Genomic DNA, 20,757 nt, shown 5'->3' on the forward strand with positions numbered 1-20,757 from the left:
ACATTATTCATTATTCACTGTGCAAAGAATTGAACACTAGAATAGGTTGCCCAGACGAGTGGTGAAATCTCTTGTCACTGAAAATATTCAAGAGTCAACTTGACAAAGTCAAGCCTATGGCCCTGCCTTGAACTGAAAGTTGATCTCCAGAGGTCCCTTCCTCACCCAGGTTTTCCTGTGATTCTATGACCTGAGCAATAAAAAATGTCTACATACAAGTGGAAAAAAAATAATAAAAATCCCCTTTGGAATCCTGAACTGTTGCAATTTGTGCATTCTTTTACTTTAAAAGTTAAAAGCAGTCTGCATTTTTTGGGACATAAAACAAACAACATATATTTAGGCATAAGGGCTACATGAGACACTGAAGGCAGAATCAGCCTTGCCCTCCGCTCCTCTCTCCAAACAAAGACATTGGGGGAATAATGTGAAAAATTGAAATACTGGTCATTTAGTAACAGACTAGAGAATGGGCCTGCCTTTCAGCTTCAAATATATGAGGAACAATTTGAAAAGAGTTTGAATTTCTGTTGCTTTCAGAATTTCTAAAGAAAGAAAACACTCTGAGATTGTGTTTTGTAACTTGGCTTTGGTCATGGCAATGGCCTACTGCAGGCTTCCAAAGTGAAGATTCAGAAATCATCTTATTTCATTTCTGTTTGGTCTGTTCTGGAAACCCGTGGACTCATGGACCAGGGCAGAATGATGGCTGCTCAGGAATTGCTTCTGATACGGAAGCTACTAGTCACAGTCTTCCATATTTGTTCCTTAGAGTGACCAGTGTCCTTGCTTTTGTCTTTTTTTTTTCTTTTTTCCTTTTTTTTTTCTTTTTTCCTGTAGGTTGATTCAACTTTATCTTGTGTCTTTCTTCCTTTAAATACTTCAAGTATTTCCTCATGATATACTACTTAAATACTGGTGGTTGCCAACACTTGCCTAACTAGCTTTGTATAGCTTTCCAAACACTCAGTGAAGTGAGTACAGAATGAGTCAGATGCTTCAGTAATATAAACTGGAAACCTATTTTGTATTGCTTTTTCCTCAAAGCTGTGAACTGGTTGTTTAAACGTAGCTAAGGCCAAATGAAATCACCACTCAGCATCTGCATTAGAGAGATTTTAACAGCACATGGCATAACTAAAAAAAAAAAAATCTTGAAACTAATGTGATCGTTTTGTAGAGTTCAAAACCCTGCTACAAATCACAGCTCTGATCCGTTGCCATATTAATCACTTTTTAATATTAATATAAATGGATCTACACTGTTGAATTAGGATGTTGTATGTCATATAACACACTGGTCAAAACTGAGAAATATGTAGAGAATACAGGTAAACCCTGGAGGTTTTCTCCTTAAGATGCTGTGCTATTACTAGTTCACCTTATAAATCTGAATTAAAGCTGAATTAAAGCTACTGAAAACAACAAAAGCAAGTACAAGTACTTTATTTACTGAAGGCCACCCAGATTTTTTACCCTGCATAATAAAGGCAGCCTCCATGTGAGTAACGAAGCTTCTTTCTGCAGCAACTAGAATTTACAGTCTTCTCCACTGGGTGGCAACCTAGGATCCAGCAACAGAATGAACAGTTTTCTCCAGAGGACCGCCAAAACGAGAAATCCACCGCTGCAAAGGTTTACCTAAAGTTTTTGCATCTGTTGCTGTTGCAGTTTCCATGCTATGAACATGAGAAAAAAATGAAACCTCGAACAATGGTGACTGATTATGGCCTCATCCGGGTGAGGTTCAAATAAGTACTAAAATAGCCCTAAAAAAATCCCATTTTGTGTTTAACTGTTTTTCTGTGATTTGTCCTAATAGTGTCACGAAATATGAACTACAGTTGCCATTAGAAGTACTTGAAAGTAATGCTGATTTCTGGTAAGCATTTTGTCACATACATCATGAGTACAGTTCTGCAAGTTCTTTTAGAAAAGAAATAATTTTAGTAGTCACTTGAATTTGTAGTAGGAAAATGTAAGATGCAAATGGTGGGGTGGGGAACAACAGATCTTATGTCTCTGATTTGTTTAAACTGCAGAATGCAATTTCTCTCTCAAAAAATGAGAGGAGGAGCCAGATTAGAGAGAGGGGAGGAAAAAAAAATCACACAGGCATTTTTTGTCCAGAAAAATAACAGGAAATTATATATAACTTTGAGCTCTTTGTACTATATGAAATTAAGAAAAAAAATGTTTCTACAGTGAGGAAGCCTCTAAGAGTTGAAAACATTTCTGCTATCACCTCTGGATCTCAATTCCCAATTCTGAGCAATTGCTGAAAAGCAGGACATTGTATAGCCTTGATAGCAAGGATGGCCTTGATCATTAGATTAAATTGTTTTCTTGATCATTAGATTAAATTGTTTTATATTCGAGTGCCCATCAATAACCTTTTTTTTTTTTTTTTTTCTTTTTGCAAGATGAGAATAGTTCACTGCAGTATCATGGACAAGAAGTTAGAATAATTCTTGAAGAAATATCTCCACTAAGCAAGCTTCAATCTAGTAGCAGCAACCACTGTCTAAAGTTAGCCAGCAAGAACTTGTTAAAAACATAATACTACACTTTCTCCCTCTTCTTCCTTTGGTATTGTCTCCTGGTTTATGGCAATTTATAGAAAGCAGAATTAAATCATAACTTCATCAATAGTCATTGATGAATTCTTCCATTAACTTGTCTAGCCCTTCTTTGAACCCAGGTACACTTTTTGTTTCCACACTATCTCAGCACAGTGATTCTGTGATTTAACTACATGCTCTGTGAATAAATATCTTTATTTTTAAGTTAGCTGGACAGAAATCATTTATTGTTGGCAACTGTGAAGAACTATTGCCTATTCACCTTTTTGGCAGTTTATAAGCTGGAAATCTGTTTTGGAGTTAAGATCTCCAAATCCTCCAGGAAAGTGATCTCATTTAAACAGAGCCATAGTGTCTCAGAAGAACCTATAATTGTCACTATTCTCTTGGTGTCCTTGTGTGGTGTTTTTTATGTTGTTGTTTAGTTTGTTTTGTTTTGGGGGTGGGGGTTCAGTGGGCAGCAGGGAGGTGGAAAACATGTCTCAAGATAATAGGAACACTAATTTTAACATGGCATAACATAATAGCTTTTAATGTGGATTTGTCAAGGGTTATTTTCATTGTGACTATTTTGGTGCTGGATTTTTGTTTGTTTGGAAACAAAATTTTCCAGCAGAAAGTTGTTTCTGACCTTATCAAGATATAATTTGTTTGATCTGAAGAGAAAAACTAAGGTAAAGGCAGAAAAATATATATTTTTAATTTTACTAAATGTAAAGTTTTATAGAATAGCAATGATATTTAGAGACAGATTTGGGTAATAAAGATATCATGCCTTACTGGAATTCTAGCTTTCCAGGTGCTTCTCTGTTCCCTTCAACTACAAGCCAACCTCAAGACTTTTAGCGTAATTTCCCACAGCTGGAACCTACATTTGACAATGCCAGTCCGCAGGCTTATCTTCCCCAAATGGAAGCTGACTTCAGGGTGAAATCTCTACTTTTGTCTGATCATCTCAACAGATTTCAGTTGAGGATTTCATTTATCCCCCAAGTTAATCTCCCCACAATTAATTCAACTGGGGAATTTATCTAAGTTCACATGTCTCCTGAAAAGCAGAGACATGTCTCTCCCCAGTAGAGTGAATTTAGCTATGTTCAACACGTTCCTGACATAAATAAAGAAAGAAAGAAATAAAGAAGTAATTCTGACTACAGTATGCATGTGTACCTCTTCATTGCAGAGTGACAGGTGAAGTTGCATTACTCCCAGATACACAAAAGTTTAAATGCACTAGCTCAGGACAATGTTATATGCACATAAAAAATGAGAAAAATGAATGTGGTGCTTAATTACGCTGTGTATTTATCAGATGAGACTTCCTAGGACATGAGTTGTCCTGTCCCTCGAGAAAGAATTTGTTCCTGCCCTATGAAATAATAATCTTGCTTATGCAGAACAATACTAATTGCTAACTTTTCTATACTCAAGGTCTATTTCCTGTTTATGTCAATTCTAATCCCAAACAGTTTAAAATTTGATGGAAGTATTAGAGAAAACTGCTCATTTGAACAACAAGTGCAGGATCTTTTTTACATATGGCTTCTCTTCATGTCTTCCACTCTAATTTGTGTACACAGCTGAGACAAGAGTTTTTCCAATCATAAGCATCTGTTTGACTCATAGTATGTGCTCTGTCTATCTCTGTGAACTGTTCCAATGGCAGTGCTGAAGCATCTGCCACAGTGGCTCTCTCTCTACAGTGGAGTTCAAATCTCCTGCAGAGGAATTTGAAAGAAGGATGTAGGGAAAAGCAATTCATTGAGCTTCTGCTGATGTTCACAAAACTTGTTTTTCTTTTACCTTCAGTGGTCATCTTCTGGTGACTGAGTATGGTGCACAGTGTTACACCTTTAACTACAGCTCCCTGAGGCCCAGGGTAGAAGCAGTCCATTTCTGTACTCTCTTTCTGAGAGTCATGACATATGTTTGGAATTCTTTCTGCTTGTCCTTTTACGGTGCAAAACTTTTTCCATCTGACTTGCATCTCCGTGAGGGCACGATTCAGATCACCTAAGCCATGTAGCTCTTCTGCACTGATCATCTTGGCTCACTCCCAGTGATTACAATGGATAGAAACAGGCAGTCCACAAGCACTGATCAGGACGTGGCACACTCCATTGACTATACAGACTCAAGGAGTCCAGATAAGACACCTCAGTTTTGCATAGCTTAAAATGTCACTTGAATTTCATTCCCAAAACAAAGTCTTCCTTTGTATACTCAAATATGGCATTATAAAGATAAGAAACCAAAAGAATCAACTGTATTGACTGAAGCATGAGCTGAATTTTTTTTTCAATCTTTCACAAGTGTCTAAGCAACTTCTCATTGTTCTACCAAACTTTTTTATTCCTCAAATATATTCCCCTTCACTAAGAAATTAAAAGTAGAGAAGAGGTGGCACAGGCTATCTATCAACTCTTGAAATGGCTAGGAAAAAATTCTCATTTGAAACACTAATTCTCTAGATATAAAAATATGGGTTCGAAGTTAAATGAGTACTGCCAAGATCTCTAAGTACAGTCTGTGCTGTCAAAAGGCTGAAGGGCAGTACTCCAGAATGAGCTTTCGTTGGTTTGGATCATAGTCAAATCTTTCCCGAGCTAGATATGCATGAAATCAAGAGCCAGTTGCCCTGATCTTGGAATTGCTGTTCAAGGAACTGAGGAAAATATAGTGATAATCTACAAATATAAAAGACCTTTGCTCAGAAAATAACCGTAATGATTTATTCGTTCTTTCTCCATTAGCTGCTCTTCAGAACTCTTGTACGGTTCAGTACTGCTCTTCTACCATATGGTACCACCACCTGTTAACTGACCACATCTATAATACTTCTGAATGGAAAATGAAACATCCTTATATCAAAAGATTTTATTTGTTTGATTTTTTAATTAGCTTTTATTACTTCAAACAGCTTCTCTGCAAGGATTTCAGGATGCACTAATAATATACTATTCTTCTGTAAGTAGAATGTAATATGCTGCTTCGATGTTTGAACTGAAAGCAATAATCTTAGGTATCTGCCATGATATCTTTGTAGCTTCCAGAAATATTTCACTAAACAAAAAAAAAATGCAGTTTTATTAGACTGCAACATAGGATAGGCTTATTACTTCCTCTGTTACTGCTGTCCTTATGTGTGATTCAGAGAAGATTTTACAGACATCAGGATATGAAAGTGAGACATATTAATAGGAGGATGAGTAGAAACATACTTGTGTACAGGAACATAAGCTTCCCTCAAATATTGTTGTCATCATATTTCATAAAAGGACATGAACATACCAATTTTCATAACACTATATTAGAACTGGAAATTTAAGACCTGAGTTCTAGATGCTATAACCTCTCCTACAGAGAAAATCATAGATTGTCTATGATAAAATAGGCTTAGGAAATATAGGGAAAGTGAAAGGAAATTTCTATATTCTTTCCAAAAACACTCTAAGTCTCTCCAGATCCATTACTAATTTTATTTAACCTTTACAAACAAACAACTTCAAAAAATTATGCAAAACATAAAATTGTATACCTTATTCAAGAATATGTTTCATCTTTGACCAAAGTTACTGAGAAAGAGCTAGTGTTGCTTGGTCCTGCACACTTTTATCCCAAAGTTATCTTCATACATCAATTTAACCAGAAGACCAGTACTATCAGAAACTGATCAGCACTGCTATATATTACTTTTAGAATATAGATCAAATCTATTTTGGTAAAATAGCTCAAAGACTTAAGCATAATGGGTTTGGATCAACCTCCCAGGTTTAACACCCAGTGTTTAGGGTATTTTGGTTTTTCATCTCAGTGTAGATATATTGTATTGTTGCTAAAAAACATCTAAGATTCTAGATGTTTTAGACTTAGACAATATAAATTCTACCACTACCTTTAGACATCTACACTGATGCCCTTCATAGCCAATGGAGAGAAACATGACCTTCTAGGAATTTCTATCCAACTACTTAAAGACTGAATGAATTGAGTCCTGCAAAGGCCCACATATTTCTTTACTGAGAAAGGCCAAAAGGCCAATTCAGGTATGCATTTCTTCACACGCACCTGGAATAGAAGAGATGAAGAATACCAAAAATTTCAACAGTGCAAGCTCTTACTAACATAAGACATTAATGTTGCCAAAGCATGTGTTTAAAAACTAACATGACAGAGACTCAACCCTCAGATTCCTTTGGTAGATACTTATTAGGAAGAGCAGTATTACACAGCAGGATGCTATTGTGCAATTCCTCCTCCTGCAGGCATATTTTTTTCTTAAATATACATAATGAGTCCTAACAGTCTGATGGAAGGGCTTGCTGGCACTTATGTCTTTTACAAGCCATGCAGCAAAGGTGTCTCTTTTACTTAGGAAAGATTAAACTCAAAACATCACTTAGAATATATTAAAGATGCAAATGCATTAAATGGGCTAGCAAAACATCATTACATTTCTGTGTGAGAGACCACACCTTCATAATAAAAATTCTTTCTGAATCAAAGTGTCTTCAATTTGGTTTTGTCACTCAATGAACTAAGTCAAAAATGAGTTAACATCACTGATTTCTAAATTCACAGCCTTCATTAATTCAGCATAATTTTCCCCGAGTGCCCGCATTTGGACAAGTGCTGAAGTTAGACCTTGAGAATGCAGTGTTAGAACAGCAACAGCTACAACAAAATGGTTACTTCAATGAATACAGGCCGACCTGTGCTTCTCATCATAAAATCCTAAAGGAATACAAGAAGCTGAGCTGCTAAGGTAGGCAAGAAATCGTAACTTTTATTAAAGAGACCAGACAACCCTGTATTTTTGAAGTAGTTGCTCGTGGACTCACAGTTGTGAATGGCATATTAGTTTTAATTCATTAAAGAGAAAATAATGATTCTTTTAACTACAAAAGCAGCAAGAATAATTTGATACAATTGGAAAGAATAATACTAATTTACAGAATAAATAAAGTGAACTGTCATTCTTTGAATGCATTAATAAAATTACAATAATACCAATTTATCAACTGTATTACATAAATGACATTAATGAAATGAGACTTTACACATAATAATTTACAGAATACCCACCAAAATAGGGCTACAAAGCAAAATTGCTCTTATATACCAATATAAGAGCTGAGAACAGCTTACTGCAAATTTCACAATTAGACATATAGAAAAAATCAGTGGTTTTCTCATATGATTCCTGAGCAATTTCCAGATTTCTAAAATCAATCCTGATTTAGGATAACAGAAGTAACTAGGCCTGCTGTGGAGATGTAATAAATAAGTAAAATAAAATAAACAGCAGAATCTTAAGTTTAACTAGTATAGATCCAGTCAGTGCAAGATGCTCATTGAAAATCTGACCTACAACTCTGTCGAGAGGAAAGTCGTTAGCTAACGAAACATACCTTTACAAAGGTGGGAAGGAAAACCTGCAAATGCTGAAGTCCTGAACACTTGCGCAGTCATAAGTACTCAAAAGGTTCCTGCCTGGACTAGTAAACCTGCAGTGTTTATTCAGGACTGCTGTGAACACTACAGTGAGAAGAGGACCCCTGAGAAGATTTTTCACAACCCAAAATATTGTTTAAATAATTCAGTGAGAATTGTTGAATTACATTACCATGGCTAGAGATGATAAATAATTTGCATTTAAAAATATAAAATGCTTCAGAACATCACTGTGCAAGGGGTCTTATTGTAAAATATCACTAAATATATTACTTGAAAGGTATCATGTATATAAAAGTTTAATCCAAGTAGATTGTACTTCATTTATAAGAACTATATTTATAAGGCACAAATACACAAATCTTCTGTCAAGTATAATCAGCTATGATTCATATTTATTTTACGTCAGGCTTACTTTTGAACTATGCACCATGAGTTTTCATTGGTAATAATGTCAAACCTTACTATACAAAAAAACAGATGACAGATTTTTTGCCTCCATTGTTGCATTTCACAAACTATGGTAAAGTGGCCCTGAACTCCCTAGAAGAACTTTTAATAGTCAACAGATCTCTAATGCTAAATTCTGGAGTAAATCTGTGGGTTTTTGTTTGTTTGTTTGTTTGCTTTATGGCTGTGTAAAATGAAAGAACAAAACACTCCAGAATTAAGGTATTATAGTGCCAGAATTCAAACTCTTAGAATACCCTTGGTCACTGTTCTTTCTCTTGTCTATCTTTCAGACTTTATATATGCTAGCAGTTATTCAACACAGCTCAAATCATGCTTTTCAGTTTAAAAGACAATACATTTTGAAAGTTATTGCCAACTTATTAAAAATAAATTCACTCAGCATTAGAACCCTTCCGTTATAACTTCTGCTGTGCATGACAAATGACAAAAAGTACAGAAAACTATGCATTTGCTCAAGTAAACAGAAGGATAACCAGATCATTTATTTACAGGTAATCAAATGCAATACATATTCTTCTGCTTTTAAACAATTAAATAAATTCTATTCTGAAATGTCATGAAACTTATCTAAGTATATACTGAAAACTGACATTACTATTATTAAAGCAGGAATGATTTATTACGTGTGTATACTTCCTGACAAAATACAGAACAAGGCCCACAATTAATGTAAACAAAGGAATTATATAACATTTCACTTTTCACCTAATATCAAACTTGGATCTCCTAAAAACAACTGACAAAGGGTTCAGAATTTCAGCTTCTACATAAACTACATAGTTTTTATACAATCTATTATCAAACCAGTATTTTTCTTTCTTCTGTTTTTTGCCTTTCTCTGGAATAGTTCAGATTATGTCCTCCCCTATAATTCCCAAATTCATTAGGATAATGTAAAAATAATATTTCAAGTTTCTCAAAAAAAAAAAAAGGCAAGAAAAAGTTACTTCCAGAAAACCAGCAACTAGACAAATATCGTTATTATTGAATTACACGTTGATGACAAAAATATAAATGTCTTTTGTTTTCTGTGATGACAGAAAAAAATGTCATAAGACCCTCTCATTCTCACAACCAAAATAGGATCAATATTAACTTAATGGTGTTTCTTTTTGGGGCTGTGGGTGGGAGTGGTAAAACTAATGGCATTGCTGATTAGACATCGAATATAACCTGACACCAGCACTTTTCCAAATGCAAGTTTATAAATTGGAATGAAAAAATTCTCCTGAATTCAGGGAGGACCTTTTGAGCTACATATTCTTACAGGTTAGATGTCTTCATTCTTCATTATAGCTCAGGTGCCATATGCTGGTGACCTCTCTTCCAAGTATCCCTAAGGGGGTAGCAGCAGTTCAAAACAAAAATATTTCAGACTAAAGGCATTTGGATTTCTTTCAATGGGAGGTCAAAACAAAAATGTGAACAATTCTGATTCCAATTCCTAGTTTTGGAATGCTAGGTTTGTTTTGGAATGCTGTCGGCGCTAAGATTTCATGGGTTCATGAGAAGACTGAACATTCACTGTTCTGGGGCAGGCATTGCCAAATTCGCCAGTTATGAGGAAACACAAATTTACAGTTGCTTTTCTCTAAGCATCTGTTGTTGGTCCTTGTTGACAATGGCATATTAGGCAAAGCAGTAAAAGCCACAGTTGGCTATTCTTACATTTCAATTTGCTCAGGTTTTTTTGTTTTTTTGCATAGGTTGCAAGTGGTGCCTTCGATAGTAGTTTCACCTCTGCCTCATTATGATGTGAGAGCTAGCCCATATAGAAGAAAACTAAGAGGAATTCATTATATCTCTTTATATCACCATTTATCTGCTTTTGTTGGCTAAGAACTAATTTGGGATTGAACTCTTGTTTCAGAATATTTAAGAGTCTAAGGAGAAAATTCCTTCCCCAGCATAAGAGCTGAGCTAAACCTAAACATTTCTTCGATGATAGATGCTTATTATAATCATTTTCTAACAGCTTGCTCAGCAATTAAAATCAATCAGGCTGTTTAATTCTTCTTAATTTGGATACTTTTGATATGTGTTTCATATGAAACTCTTCCTTCCAAACTTGATTAGCTGTTTTTAATAATCCCTATTACTTTTGAGTCCTTCAACATGCATAATTTTACTATTTCCTTCCCTCACATCTATTTTTGTTTCAGTGGAATCACTGGTCTCAAGATGTAAAGTCTACATTCAGCTCTCCTCTGTGGACTTTTAATTCATCCCTGTTCACGTTCTAGCCATGTGCTCTGGACAACCAAAAATGTATAAATGTCAGTTAAACCACCTCATGAATGAGAAGAAATCTGGTAAAAGGGCTGGAAGGCAGGTCCTGTGAGGAGAGGCTGAGGACACTTGGGTTGTCTACTCTGGAGAAAAGGCTAAGAAGCGATCTCGTTGTCCTCTACAACTTCCTGAGGAGGGGAAGCAGAGAGGGAGGTGCCTGTCTCTTCTCTCTGGTAAATGATGTCAGGACATGCAGGAATGGAATAAAGCTGTGCCAGGGGAGGTTCAGACCGAACATTAGAAAAAATTTCTGTACCATGAGGGTGGTGAAACACTGGAACAGGCTTCCTAGCAAGGTGGTTGATGCCCCATGCTCCATGCCTGTCTGTGTTCAAGAGGCATTTGGATATTGCCCTGAATAATATGTTGTAACTCTTGGTTAGCCCTGAAGTGGTCAGGCAGTTGGACTACAGGATCGTTGAAGGTCCCTTCCAACTGAATTCTTCTCTTCTCTTAAATAACATGAATACAGCAGTTTAGGGATTCTTATCTCAGTTTTGATAAAAGTGTGAACCTACACCATGTAACAGGCTACACTCAGAACAAGTTCTAGTTTCAGAGTCGAGGGCCAAATTGTTATGATATTATGGTTATTTAAAAAATATATGTGTATTAAGCCAAAAAGGAAGCAGCTGAAGCATATGAAATGTAAACCGTTAGGAAAGCTTTCATTTAAATAACACCCTCTTTTCTATTTTTTGACCTTTTCCCATCCAGTCTTGATAATCTCTTAGGTGGTATGAAATATGGCAAAAGATACAAGATTTATCTGATTTATGGTCTTACAGCTAGCTGTTGAAACCCTAAACTAAAAAATGCACAGAGGAGAAAGAAGAGAAGCAAAGATTTTTTTTATTTTTTTATTTTTTAACATATCCATCTTCTGTCTCCAGGGCCTATTGCTGCTTGCAGTTTTAAACACAGATACAGCAAACATTCTTAGTGATCTCTTCAGGTGCTGATACACATGCACCAGTATTATGTAGCCTATGGAAGGGCCAAAATTGCAGTCATCAACAGCAATGGTACATGATTTTTAAATAGAAAGCAAAACCAGAGAGAGATATAGAATGTCAAAACAGATAAAATCCATTTACATTTAAGTAGTGTGAACAATACAGATTTTTCCCTCCTTTCCCTGAGTAGCCAGGAACACTGCACAGACAAATTCACTAAGTGTGTGTATGTGTGTGTGTGAGACAGAGATGATGTCTGCTCACATCATTATTGCTTCTAAAATGTCACAGTATCCTAGGATCATGAGAACAGAAGTTGAGCAACACAAGATTTAGATAATTCTAGATTCAGAATCCGAAGGCTGAAGGAGCTCCTAAGAGGTTATCCAATTCACCTCAGTATCTCTAAGGAAAAATAGTTTTTTGATGCGTTATTTTGCAGTACCTTGCTTTGCCTGTTCTTAAACATCTTCCTGCAGGCAAATGCCAGACCCGAAACTACCAGTTTTTGTCGTTTATCATCCTCACCACTAGAAATCTCTCTCAAATATTTAATTATAATTTACATGTTACGTGCCCTAGCCATTATAGAAACAGATAATAGATACTTTTCTTCCCCTTAGCAACAGCCCACTTGCGCTTTGCTTTTTCTCCCATCGCTCTTTCTTTTCCAGGTTAAACAGATTCAGGTATTTCATTCCTCTTATGTAGACTGAGTTTCCTAGATTCTTGATTGCTCTCATAATGCTCCTGGGAATACTCTTCAAGTTTGCCACTATTTTCCTGAAAAACCTGTAACTGCGCTCATGCTGAATTTCATCAAGATGATTTTGAACCACTTGCCCTGTTTTTTGTATTTCTATTCATTTTGTCCCTTCTAAATTGGTTTGTCTGTACAGTGGTTAGGATCACTGCCTTCAGTCTATGTTCCCAAAGCCTGATATCTTCATTTCTCTTCAAAATATCCTCAAACACCATCACTTCCAATGCTGCTTGACTGCTAATGCAATCAATTAGCTGATTGATTCATTGATCCATTCCAACTGTCATTTTCCAGCACAATATTTGGAGCAGATTAGGAACCTTTCTTGCTCGAACAAATTCTCCTTGTGTTTAAATTTGCAGAATTTGTTTGTTTAAGTGTGTTGAAAGTGTTTCTGAGACATAGTTTGACTTTCCATAGCCCAAGAGAATACTCCAGGCACCACACACTTGATCTGTGCTCCTGTCCTGAACTCGTGTTACATGTGCCTTGTTTTCATAGCAAGCACATGAAACTGCCTAAGTGTAAAAATAAGAATGCCCTTTTTTCCATAGCTTAGCAATTCAGTAGTAATAATAAGAAAAAATAAACGATTTCAGGATGTGCAGGATGGACTTTTTTCCCCTTCAGTTACAAATGAACAAATAAAAAAAATAAAAAAAATGACAATAGGACATTTTGATTGAGGCAAAACAAATGGGAGGAATGGGAGGAAGAGGACAGATGTGAGAAAACAGTCATACAGCCACTGAAGCAGAAGAATATGCATCGTGATATAGTGTGCAAGTAGAGGTGTTGAGTTGTGAAAACTAATCTACAGGTCTCAGCTCCAGCTGATAACCTAGAGTAACCCAGAGCGTTCCGCTCTTCTGGTTTTAATCAGCTCTCTCTACTTCTATATATTATCTACATAGTACTGTTAGCTCTTTCACTAAGTTAACATTAAAATTTAGAGACAAAGTCAATATAAAAATAATATATATTTTTATATAAAAATAAAATACCTTAGTAAGGAAATGTATACGTTAAATTAAGATCCAGGAGGTCTTTCATTTAACATATGGAATTCTTGTCACCACCTATATCTTTAGGCTGAGCCACAAATAAATTGTGCTAATTAAATATTTTAATCAAATAAAATTACTTTTAAAAAACACTGTAGTCTAGAATTTAATGAGATGTTTCATTGATGTACAAGGACTGAAGCTTCTAATCATACTTCTTAAAATATAACAGTGTAATAACAGTAACAATGTAATAATATAATGACTAAAATATAATAGTACTGTATAGTAATATAGTTTTGAAAATATATAACATATTAATAGTAAGACCATATGCGTATAAAGATAAGAATACAAGAAACTTGTTCTTAGGAAATCTGTAATTACAAGATACTTACTTCAAATTCTTACTGAAACATTTGGTAGGAGTACTATAACTCATTTGGGGAAAAGCATGAAAATAAAAGCCAGGATGTAAAGTTGAAATTAAATCTGAAATACATATATCTAAGAAAGGATAATTCATCCTGAGAAGATTATTGACAAATTAGGACAATGAGAGTATTAAGGGTCCACCACTTATTGGGCCTTAGTGCTTGCAAAGCATTGGACTACCCAAGATGATAAACAAAAGCAGATCTGTAGCTGTTTGCTGAAAGGATATCTACGATTTTCTTAGACATCACTAATCAATACATTACAGCTCCTACATAACCTATTTAGAGATGCCTGAATCATAAAATCATAGAATTATTTAGGTTGGAAAAGACCTTCAACATCACTGAGTCCAACCATCAAGCCAACTTACTGAGTACCATCACTAAACCATGTCTCAGTACCACATCCACGTTCTTAAATAGAATCATTGAATCACTAAGGTTGCAAAAGATCTGCAAGATCATGTGGTCCAACCATCGCCCTACTACCAATGTCACCCACTAAACCATGTCCCTAAGCACCAGGGGATGGGGACTCCACCACTTCCCTGCGCAGCCTGTTCCAGTGCTTGACCACCCTCTCCTTTTCTGCTGGGCAGCTTTACAGTCATTCTTCCCCAAGCCCATACTGCTACATCAGGTTGTTGTGACCCAAGTGCAGCACCCAGCATTTAGCCTTGCTGAGTGACTTGCAATTGGACTCAGCCCATTGACACAGCCTATCCAGATCCCTCTGCAGAGCTTTCATATCTTCAGTGGTCCTGCCTAACTCAGTATTGTCTGCAAACTTACTGAAGGTACATTTGATTCCCTCATCCAGATCATTGATAAAAATGTTAAGCAAAACTGGACCCAGTGCTGAGCCTGGGTGACTGGCTGCCAAGAGGATTGGACTCCGCTATGACTCCCAGCCATCCAGCCAGTTCTTCACCCAACAAACTGTACACCTGTCAATGCCAGGAGCAGCCAGTTTCTCCAAGAGAATACTGTGGCAACCAGTGTCCAACACTTTACTAAAATCCAGGTAGACAACATCAACAGCCTCATCTACTATGCCTATAATCTTCTTCTCATATAAGGAGATAAGGTTAGGCAGGCAGGACCTGCTTTTCATAAACCCATGCTGAAGATGCAGACTGTCATTGCCTGATCTGATTAGTACCAGCTATCTCCCATTTTACTAACACACCTTTACAGCCTTTACCCACCTTCTTTGATACTACCTTATCTTGGTAATAAGAGCATGATCTTTACAAAACATAATTGCAATGAACCTCTTAATATTTTCATGTCACCACACAAAATTCAGAGAAATGCTTGTTTTCTTGATGAGAGCAATAAAGCAAAAACACAGATATCATTTCTCTGAAAATCCATCTGACATTCACAAATGATAGTGTCTTGTAAGTTGTGAAACATATCGATTCCAGAGATATGCATCCAGGAGCCTAGCAGTTTATTTTTATCTCTTCTTTGCCATTGCTACTGAGTGATGTCTCCCAAGCTAGTGCATACATAAAACAATACATGTGTTTCACCTTTAAAACATTTTATCTCGGTGCCTTAACTTATAGTGCTCTCCTGAGACACCACATCTATTAAGAGATTAGTTCATTCTTCAGAGCCAGAGAAAGTTTTAAGCAAACAGCTTATCTGATACCACAAACTCTGTATTACACGGAGCACTTTATAAAAATCATCCTTTAAAAGAAAAATCCATATTCATTTTTTCCAACTATATTTTGTAATTGCCAGTCCATCTTTTCCTAACCAGTGTAAAGTTAAGCTCCATAATTTTGAAGCAGAAATGTCTGAGGACCAGTAAGATTCTTTTTTCTTTAACACATAAATACAGGGAGATTTTTTTTATTCTGTTTATAGATGATGCCTGAGAGAAGGAAACCCATGCTGACTTGTTTTTCAAATGGGCTTTGACATATATCCAGAGAAACAATGCACTTGACTCCACTTGGCTAATTTAGAGCAATGAAAAATACAGAAGAAAAGACAAAAGTGAGTGAAAAAGGTACCTTCTTACAACATCTTCTCCATTCCAACACGGGAGTCCATCAGCAGCTGCCAACTCATTACCGCACAGCTGATCAGCCAGCCCGCCGTAAAAGGCTCTGTAGAGCCGGAGGTGGCTGATAAATTCTCTGCACAGAGGAACACGGGAAACAATAGACAGTGTCAATCAATAACATTAAGCAGTTATGCTGTTGTGCATGTCTACAAGAAGATACAGAATATGCTTTTTCTAATGTTCTCTCTTGGTTCCAATGATGTTTTAAATCAATTTGTCAATTTCTTATTATCAAAGTTAGATTCTCTCTGACACATTTCAGTAGTTTACAGAGTTGATATTCTTATTGTCAAAATTAAACAATTTATTCATGCTCTGGAACAGGGGTTATTTTCCTCCATCCTGAAATTTTCTTGCATAATTTTGATACAGCTTGCAATGCTACACTTGCACAAATGTAATAAAAAATGATCCAAAGGAAAGCATAGCAAATAAAAAAGCAGGTGTATATTAATGTCATCCATTTTTCAGTGCTACTAACTGGTCCCCTACACAGTCTTACAAATACTAGAAAGAGTATTGGTGAGAGTTATGGAGTAATTCAAGATTTAGGTAGGATGGGTTTAAGATGTAGATGTTAAATATTTAGTGGATACTTAAATTCCTGTCTGCCAAAAGACATCAATTTTATCGTGTTATGCTGCTAAGTTATAAATTATGTATTGCTATTTTAAAGAATTGCCAAGTTGCCCAGAGCTAATGATAAGGTTTTGCACTTAAATCAAAACAAATGAATGACTTTTTAGTTAGTATGTTTGTAACTGGATTGAGATATTTCTGTTTATAAATTGTTTGCTTATGTATTGAAAAATCTCTTCCTGGAAGATCCATTCCTGCTGTGAAAAATTAAAATACTTATTTATTCTGGTTTAGAATATCGCAGTATACTGAGTTATCTATGACCCACAGGCATGAAGAAGAAAGGGACCAACAAATGCTGTGCTCGCTGCTCTGTAAGCCAGCAAGCTTGTCTTTATGTTAACTTCTTGAATGCTGTCTGGAGCTGTAAAAAAAAAAAAAAGCTCCAGAAGTTCTAGACGTTTCATTACATTTAGTTAAATTGATCTAAAATGGAATTAAATTTTTAATTTTTGCTTACTCAAAATTAACACAGATAAAACATGAGTAATTACACATAGTCTATCATTTTAAAAGCCACTTTTTAATTGTAAGTGTAGGGCAAATATTCTACACAAAGCACCGTGATTCAGATTTATTGTGATTATTTAAGGTGATCTAAGTGCATTACTGTCTAAAACTGCTGCTCTGAAAATCTCAGGTAGGGTCATTTTTGACTATTCATCATGTAATTGTATATGCACAGTTTATTTTAAGTATATAAATATGATTCACCTGCACTTTCCCAACCATGTATAGTTGTATCCTGTATTGTTCCATCCCCCAAACTGCATATAGTACACATAATACGTTTGCAAATTTCTTCCATTTCCCATGGAGGGGGACTGATTTTGATTTTGACAATGCATAGTGTTTATGTTCTGGATGAAGACTACTGATTAAAGTCTTCTGATAATAAATAGTTGAAATTTCTTCTTCTGTACAATTAATCCATGTATAATACAGAAATGGAAATAAATACAGCTGCTACAATATATTATCCCATATTGCGTTGTAACAGAAAGGTCAGTTATTTAGTTTATTAGCAGATACATCCTGAGGCAAAGCTGAAGTTAATACAGAAGTAATAACTGATTTCAGCCCCTGTAGATGTCTGACCAAAGTAGTTAGAAGGGCAGATGGTTTGAATGTCAATTTTCATATCAACATCTTTTAGACCAGATAGCATGTAATTATAGGCAGCTGAGCACAAATGTGCAATTCCAGACAGTGCAAGCTACAAATATTTCTTATCTGTTTATTTGGCAATGTTTTTGTTTGTTTGTTTTTGTTCTTACAATTTTATTCTCCTTGTTATAACCTATCTGCAAAGCTAAGTTTTGAAGCAAAAAGCATTATATATGTTTTAAGATTGCATGCTATTATGTAATATTCTGCTTAGCAATTTTTAAAATTCATCTGACATTTTTAAGTGTCTAAAGCAAAGTGGAATTTCCTTTTCTTCTTATCTCACATACTGCTAGAAAATACCTGCCTAAGATGTTGATGTTTAAATTGATGGTGTTTCTGATGGTGAAAATAATTTAGGAAAAGTTCAGGCAGAGGTAGTCCAACATGTGCATTGTTCTTTAATGTACATGTACATGTAAACTTTCATCTGCAGGTGGATTTGAGAAAAATTAGGAAACGGGATCTCTCAGGAGTCACACATTTAATGGATTCCTTTTGTTCTCTTGTTTTTTTCTAAGATAATTGTCATTGATCAAGCCTCCACCATTTAGGAGAAGCCTATTCTCTTCTGCTAAAGCTTGTGAAAGTTGCAGAGAGCAACCCTGCTGCCAGAGGTAAGCAGGTCGGAAGGTAAAAAAAAGTGGAGCTTGACTGGGAGAATCGTGCTTCCTTAAAAGCAGGCTGTAAGGTTTGCTGAAGTTGCTCTTCTGTATGAGGAATTGTTACAGTTCCCATGGGAATATAAAGACAAATATAAAGTGGTTGTGACTAATAAGGAAGAAGGTGATCCAGGAGGTAGCAAGGGAAGATGATATGAAGTTGATAAACTGAAATCTTTGCCAGTGGATCTCAAAAACTTTTCTTCCCCTCATTCTACATCCCCCATCTTTTTGGTGTAGTGCCTGTTGCAAGCCATAAAGTGGTTCCAGCTTCTCAGACAGGGGTAAACCATTGGAAAACAACATCGTTTTGTGCTGCCCACTGCCTCTGGTATCCCATAAGATCTCACTGAGGTCAGCGTAGACACTATTTTTTTGAATCATGGATCAGCCCTTGATAAATTGAGATATTAGAATACAATTTTATGTTTGCAGAGTGCTAGCAATGAGTAAACATCAGGAACTTGCTTAGGAACATGAAGAACATTGCACTAGCTAGAATGGTCTGCCTTTGAAGCTCAGGGGCACATTTGCTTCTCCAGACATCAGAAATTAGTAATTATTCCTCGGAATTCTCTCATTTCAGTCTCCTTTTGCACTGCAAACTGAAATGAAAGAAAAAGAGGCCAAAGAAACCATCTCTGTATTTTAGTGGACGCTGTGATGGGAATGAAATTTCTGATTTTTCCTTTGCATATGATTTGCATTAATAGAGCCTTTAATCTCACCAATAATACTATCCTTACTCCTTACAGTGCAATTACTCCTTACAGGCATTAAAGACTTGATTCATTTGTCTAAAGATAGAATATCTGGTGGCCTTTAAGGTGCCCTCAGCTATCCAGGATCTCTGCACAAGGCTGCAACATATGGCAAAACTTACAGGACATCTGTATCCTTCTGGGCAGCAGATCAGTTAGGATACCTTAGGGCATCCTCAAATGGCACTGAACTCATGCTGTTGTGTGGGCAGCTGTACTGAGTCCTCCTCCCCACTGAATATAATGCCAGCTTAAACACTTAGCTCCTACACAGTTAGGGAAAGTTTACGCTGTAATGCTGAACCAGATATAAATCAAATACCTAAGTCTTTGCAGTCACCTGAATTCACTGTATACTGGCTAAAGAACCAAAGAAAAAAATCTGCAGGATTTGCTTCAACAAGAACTCCAGGACTTAACCCTAAATACTTATTTATCTCATTTTTCACAATAGAAAGGTATGTAAGAATGAAGTCATTATAATTTTTGTCTGATCAATTTGTACAGTCTTTTGGTAAAAGGGACAATCAGGTCTTGACAGATGCAGTAATACCCAATGATGTGCCATTTAAATGTAATTTGAAAATTTACACATAGAGCTGATATTCTTATTCATATTCATATTTTAGTTATCCACTCTTTTAAATATTTCAAAACACACCAAATGACCCCACTAATACATCCATTATACTGGAAAACATAAAGTCATAAAGTCATAAAATGACTCTTTCCAAAATGTAACCAAGCAGGCTGTGTTGCTGAAATGCTTCATTCTTTGCAGTTGTTATTGCATGCCACTGCACTGAATATAAGCTATTCTGTTGTAAAATTAATGGCTTACTTTATTCTTTCTTTCTGTCTGTAAAACTAATGTCTTACTTTCTTCTGTTGGCAAGGGTTTCTTCACTGTCTCTTGAGAACATCTTCAGCCCTTCATTATCTTTGTTCTGATCAAAAGAGCAACTTGGAGACTGTGCAGGCTTCCTTACAGGAGGGCCACATACCTTGTTCACCTAAAGGAAAAATAGTCATAAGAAGGAAAGAACATATGTAAGCAAAAAATATTACATATCCCTCAATTCAGTTTAAGTCCATTTTAATAAGAAAGAAAGTCTGTGGACATATGCTAAAGATTAGCTACAAAAAATATCATTAGTTATCATACTTGTCAACAGTATGTCTATAATGAATGCAGTAAACACAATTCTATTTCATTTTATAAAAGAAAAGAACAAACAAAATCACTCCTTTTGAAGGAATATAAGGGGTATAAGCAAGTCACCACATGTATTTTATTGAATGTGGCTTTTTTGCTTTTTATCAAGAAACTGTATGTTTATGCAGACAGTGACAGTAACTTCAGAGATCACAACGTGTTGTGAACAGCAGCATATTTCCATTTTTCTGTATTACACCCCAATCACATTTTTAATATGTATTGAACTCTGTGATTTCTTTCAGGGTTGATGAATTATTATGGCACGTT

At 35.8% G+C, this 20,757-nt stretch overlaps 1 protein-coding gene across 1 annotated transcript in view; it reads right to left on the minus strand.

The window, feature by feature from the left end:
* GPC5 (glypican 5) overlaps nt 1-20,757 on the minus strand; it is a 766,577-nt gene that overhangs the window by 604,961 nt on the left and 140,859 nt on the right. Inside the window, exons 4-5 of the mRNA XM_035564881.2 lie at nt 20,151-20,284; nt 15,990-16,115 (exon numbers count right to left, since the gene is read on the minus strand). Of these exons, the coding sequence (XP_035420774.2) occupies nt 15,990-16,115; nt 20,151-20,284 (260 nt within the window). The remainder of the gene's footprint in view (nt 1-15,989; nt 16,116-20,150; nt 20,285-20,757) is intronic.

This window comes from Cygnus atratus, chromosome 1 (assembly GCF_013377495.2).
Source record: "Cygnus atratus isolate AKBS03 ecotype Queensland, Australia chromosome 1, CAtr_DNAZoo_HiC_assembly, whole genome shotgun sequence".
Classification (NCBI taxonomy): Eukaryota; Metazoa; Chordata; class Aves; order Anseriformes; family Anatidae; genus Cygnus; species Cygnus atratus.